General features: G+C 42.7%; 1 protein-coding gene across 1 annotated transcript; it reads left to right on the top strand.

Moving 5' to 3' along the window:
* Nucleotides 1–524: 524 nt before the first annotated feature.
* Nucleotides 525–3302, top strand: socs1a (suppressor of cytokine signaling 1a). The gene is made up of 2 exons (XM_083976842.1): nt 525–725; nt 1837–3302. The coding sequence occupies exon 2, from the start codon at nt 1894–1896 to the stop codon at nt 2620–2622; it is 729 nt and encodes a 242-aa protein (XP_083832968.1). The 5' UTR covers nt 525–725; nt 1837–1893; the 3' UTR covers nt 2623–3302.
* The last annotated feature ends 3693 nt before the right edge of the window (nt 3303–6995 follow it).

Genomic DNA, 6995 nt, shown 5'->3' with positions numbered 1-6995 from the left:
GCTTGTCAATAAAGAAAAAGAAAAAGAAAAAAAAAAAAAAAAAAAAACCCTGTGCTGTTTTGCAATGACTGACATTTGATTGAACTTTTCAAAATGTTCCATACATTAACAATGGATGAAAAAAATAATGAAGAGAGAGTGAAAGAGTTTCAACTTGAAATGTAAAGAATTCAAAAATAACAACAACATAATAATATGAAGGATATTTAATAAGTGGCGCTATTACTCGAATCAGCCAGCTATATTTCTGTAAAAGTCCTATTGTCATGTGGCTTTGCGGTTTTCTTGTAATTCTACAAATTATATATGACTTCAAAGGAAGAAACCAGAGGGGACTCGTCATTGCGGATCTCTCTCTCTCTCTGCTAAGTTTCACTTTCGATTCATTCATTTATGAGAAACAGCAGCACTGCCGCGCAGCCTAGCTGTGCGGGCGACAGAGAGAGAGAAAGAGAAGGGGAGGAGCTGTAGAAGGCTAACCCCTATAAAAACGGTGTTTACCATGCTCCAGACAACACACAAGAGTATGATCTGACCGGTGGGAGTCACAGACAGCGGGTCCTACAATCACCTCGGCAGCTGTCAAACACGACCTCACCGCCCTGCACACCGCGCTACGACAAGGATTTATCTGCAGGAGACTCACTGGTCTGAGATCAGCGTCCGCGCTTTGGATTTAACACAGACACGGATCTTTAAAACGCCGCTGCTGTTAGAACAAAACGGTAAGAGGAAAAGAAAAAGAAAAAAAGCTGCTCTGCAACAGGCATGGCTGTTTTTTTTATGGTTAGCCTAGACCCAGGCCTTGGTGTAGCTGAAAAATAGATTTCTGGATGAACTGTGTTGAATAATGAATAAGGATAAGTGTACTGTATGTGAGTGCAGGGGCTGTGTTTTTGCACAGGGGGGATTATAGGAGGTGGTGTCCAGCTGACAGCTCAACAGCATCTTGGTTTGATTAGAAGTGAAACTTAAAGAGCCAGCACTTGTAAATGGACTCTATGGAGTTGATGTGGTCAGAAAATCAGATTGTATTCTGAATTGTAGGCCTATCCATGACGACCCACATGACACTGAAAAAACAAACAAACAAAGAAACAACTGCCAGAAATCAACCCACGTCATCATGACATGTTAATCATGACTTTTTTAGGGGAAGGGGACCACAACTGTTCCTGGAATCTAAAGCATTTCTGATAAACTTGTAGAACAAGTGTGAGGTAATTCACACTGAACTACATGAGTGAATCAGCACAAGGACACACAAGTCTGTTGACATTTCCTCACCTCAGCCTATTCTCTCAGGCTCAGTCAAGACACCAGGGGTCACATCAGTGTAGTATTTCAATCACCTCTAACCCAAAAAGTAAGAGAGCATGGAGTGTGCTTTATACGCTTGTTAACAACCAGGTGCAGCGGTCATTAGAATATTTGCACCATAAACTTCACTGTGTGACTGCGGTACTGATAGTGTGTAGCTGCAGCAATTTGGCTGCGGCTGACATCAGTGCTGAATTCCTGCCAAACCACTGATTCCAGTAACATCAAACAAAGAACCTCTCAGTGGAAACTGAAATGAATTTCTAACATGCCCACCACAGACATTCTTTTAAATCATGCACACTCACATACACAAAACCTTGCCTCTAATTTTAGACCTACAAGGCCTTACATGGTCCTTCTCTTCCACTTTCATTTCTCGGACAGTAAGGAGATAAGGAGACTGTAAAGTGTGACCTTTGTTGAAGCTGATTTAAAAGTGAAGGCACTGGCTTTAATAGTAGTAATCGATGGTTGTGTTCAAGGTACTAACGTGTCTTCTTCTTTGTCTCTCAGGATGACAGTGTGGTGGTTAGAGATGGGAGAGGGTTTGGGGCCTCTCTCCCCTGTAGGATGGTAGCCGACAGCACAGTGGAAGGCAATGGCAACGACAAGACTTGCCTCTCAAGCACATCGTCAGCGTCGTCATCCTCCTCCTCCTCCTCCTCCTCCTCATCATCATCATCTTCATCCTTCTCCTCATCATCTTCCTTGTCTTCATCATCCTCCTTGTCCTCATCATCGTCACTCCACACGGAGTCTGAGCGGCTTCAGCAGCGAGCCGCCCCGGAGCCGAACCCGAGGCGGGTGCCCTCTGTCTATCTCACCCACTTTCCCATCTTCTCCTGCAAGGAGGACTGCAAGATCATCACGGAAACAGCAGCCAAGCTCGAGCGCAGCGGCTTCTACTGGGGACCACTGGGAGTGGAGGACGCCCACCGCATGCTGCGGGACGCTCCTCTGGGCAGCTTCCTCATCCGAGACAGCCGGCAGAAGGACGTGTTCTTCACTCTGTCCTATCACGCCAAGAGCGGTCCGGTCAGCGTGCGCATCGACTACAAGCGGCAAAAGTTCTCACTGGCCGGCAACCAGCGCTCCTTCCCGTCGCTCTTTGCCCTGTTGGAGTATTACAGCACCTCTCCCAAGAAGAGCCTGAGCATCCCGTACAGGAAATGGGAGCCAACGCTGCAGGAACTGTGCAGGAAGCGCATCATGGAGTTGAGTGGCGCAGGAAAGATTTCAGAGCTGCCAGTCACCCATGTTGCCAAAGACTTTCTGATGGAATTCCCTTACAAACTGTGACCGGCTTGCTTTGCGAACTTCTGGCAGTTTTGTTTTTCATATCGGTAGGGCCGTTTTTACCAAGTAACAGCCAATCAGAGCGGTGGTCAAAGTCCGTCCCCAATGTACTGAAGGTTAAAACTGCATTTCCATTGTTGCCTACCACACCAGCTCCTTGTTTTGAGCTGAAACTGGAAGAGGAGGCAGTCTCCAGTTTGACAGGATTCACCCATAGAATTTCAACATACCTTACCTCTAGAGACTCAACTCCCACTTGCACATGGAAGGGGCAGCTATTAGTTTTGAGGACGCATGAAGAGTTGGAAAATGCTGCATTAAGAGAAAACTACAGAAGGAATGGAGCTATTACAGAGAGAAAACTGGAGGGATCTGCTGGTGCCTGCTTGTGGCCACTAAAGGCCCAGAAATATTTAAAAGTGGATTGTGGGACTATGAAAGCATCAACTGAATGGACTTATAGAAATATTAGAGGATGGAGGAGGGTACGGTTGAAACCACCACAATCGCTGGTGCCAGAGGGATTTATTTTTGTAGCAGATTTGAATACTCTAATGTTGTTTAAAGTTTACATCACACATGAATGTTTACCAGCACTGATGGCTCAATACCGGCTTGCATTAGAGAGCTCTGAAGTCATGCAGTCTGGTGTCAAGTTGTACTGTATGTAGACATATGTCACCTCACAGAGTTATAGATTTTTATATTTTATTTTGTGACATTATTTTTTGAATAAAAAGTATTTAACTGAACTCTCTGGATTTGTATGAAGTCACTTTTTAACTCAGGTGTTTCTGTTTCCCCAAAATCATGACATGGTGGGAGTGTAGGCGTGGAGTGAGGGGGAGGTACAAACACAAACACACACCCTTACAGACAATAGGACAGACAGACAGACAGACAGACAGACAGGAAATGTGACGAGGTAGTACAGTACTGTCGCCACAGTGAGTCATCCGTGTAGGGTAAAGTGAGAGGTGGGTGGGGTTACTTTGGTTGTAAATGGACTGTTACGCTTAGAAACACACACACTTACCAGAAACAGGGGCAGAGATGACACATAATGAAGCATGTGACTGTGTGTGTGTGTAGAGTTCTTATCTTGATGAGGACCCAGCACAGATTAAAATTTCTTAAAGAGGAAGTGGGAAATTCTTTGGGTTCGTGGTTAGACATAGGATTAGAGTCATATTTAACATTTAAATGTTGAGTTTTAAATAATAAATGAGGTGTATGTAGCACAGAAATAAAACAGTGATGTAAACAAGCAGAGTGGAATATTACAAAAAAAAAAAAAATCAAGTAAATGGAAAAATTACAGCTTTGTTCATTCATTCATACATTGAACTATCACCTGTCAGTATGGGTGCGGCAAAACTGAATCAGATTTGTATACCTGGTATAAGTGTGTGAGTCACACAGTAGAAATTTGTGTTTGACAAACATGCAGTACACATATTTTCCAAGCTGATGATAGATTTAGTCTTCATTGGTAATGAAGCGATGCTAAAAGTGTTGTAAACAATTACTGAACAGGAACCATACACACCTGTTACATTCTCTGACCGGGCTGGGTGCAGTAACTGCTGTCTTACACTTTCATTTTTGAACCATAAACAAATGAAATAGATTTTATTAACTTGTGAGCTTGGGGCGCTGTTTAGCTCAGTGGATTATAGTGAGGATATTATATATTATATATATATAGTCCTCGCTGCAGCCAGCCACATATCGAATTCCGACTCGGGCACCCTTTGCTGCATGTCATTCCCCCTCTCTCTGCTTCCCCGTTTCCTGTCTCTCTCTACTAGACTACCAGTTAAAGGAAAATAAGCCCCAAAAAATACTTAAAAACAAAACAAAGAAACAAGCTTTAGATGTTTGGCTGCTCCCAGTCTTCATGGCAAACTAAGCAGTAGCCTTTAGCTTCAACAATAACTTAGCACAAAAACATTGGAGTGGTATCAGTCTTTCCATATAAAGAACGGGAACGTGTTTGTGGACTTGGAGAAGTAATTCGACCGTGTGTCCCTCGTGGCATTCTGTGGGAGGTGCTTTGGCGGGAGTATGGGGTCCGAGGCCCCCTGCTAAGGGCTGTACGGTCTCTGTACGACTGGAGCGGGAGCTTGTTTCGCATTGCCGGCTGTAAGTCAGACCTGTTCCCAGTGCATGTTGGATTTCATCTCTGCTTTTCTTTCTTGTGGTCTTGTTCATGAGTGAGGGAAGGATGCAATGTGAGAAGTAGTGAATGTGTGTTTCCTTAATTGTGTCTTTTTAATTCAAACTTATCAGTTTGTATCAGTAAAGATTTGAATGCTGGTAAGGAAATGGTGAAGATAAAAGATTGAAACGACAACAGATATTACAGAATGTGCAGCAACTGTAAACATAATGGTGACAGATGAGCTGTGACTCTATCTTTAGTGAGCATCATAACTTGGTATAATTTTGCAGTTTCATGACATTTGTGAGAGTATGTGTCACTTTTTCAGGTGGTGTATGGTGTGCTTCTTTTCTACTCTGAGGTTGTAACCTGAACTAGCCTCCAACCCCTTCCTCAAACCTAACCAGAACTCCAACGCAAACAAAAACCAAACTTTACCATAAGGCTGTCTGATGTTAGTGGGGATTTTTTAAATTCTCTTGGGTCTAGACACATGTGGCTGCAAACACACAGCCTACTTGTACAGTACTTATATCTTTGCGAGGACACTCGTTGACAAAATGCAATAGCCCCTTACTCTTACCTTAACCATCACAACTGAACATCTAAGCCTACATCTAACTAGAAGCCAATGACAATCCTTAAAGTCTTAACCCCCAAACAGCCCGTTCAAGCTGTCTGAGTAGTAGTAGAGAAGTTAGTCTGTTGGGAAAATACTTGGTTCACACTTGGTAGCATTTACAAGTATACACACACGCACACACACACAGAAAATGTTGAGTCATACTGAGTATAATACCCTCATCTTGATTCAAGTAAAGCCTGACTAGTTAGAGAATATATTTATCTGAGCTAGAGCAAGAAGGTTATGAAGGTGTGGAGAACACACACACACACGCACCATACATGACATACCACATGAGTCAGTGATACAAACACTATGATTATAACATGTTGGGTGTTATCTATTCTTACTTGGTGAAGTTTTACCTAGAAATTCAGATCAGACAGATGTTGTGTAAGTGTGTGTGTTGAATCATATGTAGCAGTCTCATTCATAGCTTCTCAGTTTTCAGTACATTCCCAACTATTTTGAGAAGTGAAAGGTGAAGTGAGGTGTTTTGTGACTGTGTGCTTATCAGCTGATTTCCATAGAATCCTTAATTTGGAGTTTTCTGTCCTTTGTGTGTGTTGGGGGTGGGGGGCAACAACACACACACATACACAGACACAGGATAATCACATAAAAAACTTGCGACTCCTCATGAGAAGGATAAGAAGAGGACAAATTTGGTGTTTGGATAGATTCCGTGTTGTTTGGGATTTAAAGTGAAGATGACTGTTTTTGGCATTTTCTTTTATTTTACTACAGTTCATGACTCCTGTGGGGAAGACAATGGATTCTCCTCAGACTACTGGCTTAGATTGCAGCCCAGCTGGTTGCTGGTGTTCTCTTGGACAAGTCTTTCCTGTTACCAAAACTCTGGTTTGTGCGATTCTTGTAAACCAGTTCTCATAGAGATGTGATGTAGTGCACGTCCCTGAATCCTGTCATTAGTCACCATTTTTCTTTGTTTAGTTTTCTTGTTTAATCGCTGGATCTCTATTTCCACCAATTCTTCCCAGTGGGTTTGTCAGAATTTCGATCACAACTGATTTGCAGGAAATTTTGTGGAACTTGGTCATCGCGTAAAAAGCCTGTATCAGTTGCCAAATCAGTGCTGCGCCAAGAGGGTTAAAAAAAAATGTTGCAAAAACATCAAACAGCGTTTCTTCTTCTTCAGTGATGTGGAGGACAATAAAGCCGCCTTTCCGCTTTTGTCCAATCCCTCCAGGATTTCCCCAACTATTTTTAAACTCTGACATTAGCAATATCCCACACATTGTAAAACAGTTCATGTTTAAAGGAATAATTTGACATTTTGGGAATTTTGGTTTGATGAGAAGACTGGTCCCTGTTTGTTGTTTAAAAGGCTATAGCCTGTCAACAAGACCGGATACAACTGGATAACAATTAGCCTAGTAACCTAGCTCTCTGAAATGGCAACAAAATGGGCCCGTCAGCTTTCCCATCTACCTCACACAATTTAACATGTCATTTATTTAAAGCAGAAGTAAGCGATTCGATCGTTTTGGCTAATGCTGCGTTCCAGGCAGGCTTTTGAAACCGTAAATTACAGCTTCAAGTCACGACTTACGACTTTGTAGCGTT

Source organism: Trachurus trachurus, assembly GCF_905171665.1.
Source record: "Trachurus trachurus genome assembly, chromosome: 8".
Taxonomy (NCBI): domain Eukaryota; kingdom Metazoa; phylum Chordata; class Actinopteri; order Carangiformes; family Carangidae; genus Trachurus; species Trachurus trachurus.
Note: the sequence above shows the minus strand (reverse complement) of the source record. Positions and strands in the feature narration are given on the sequence as shown.

Coding starts and splice junctions, on each gene's coding strand:
- socs1a (XM_083976842.1), top strand. CDS start 1,894: ATGGTAGCCGACAGCACAGTGGAAGGCAATGGCAACGACAAGACTTGC.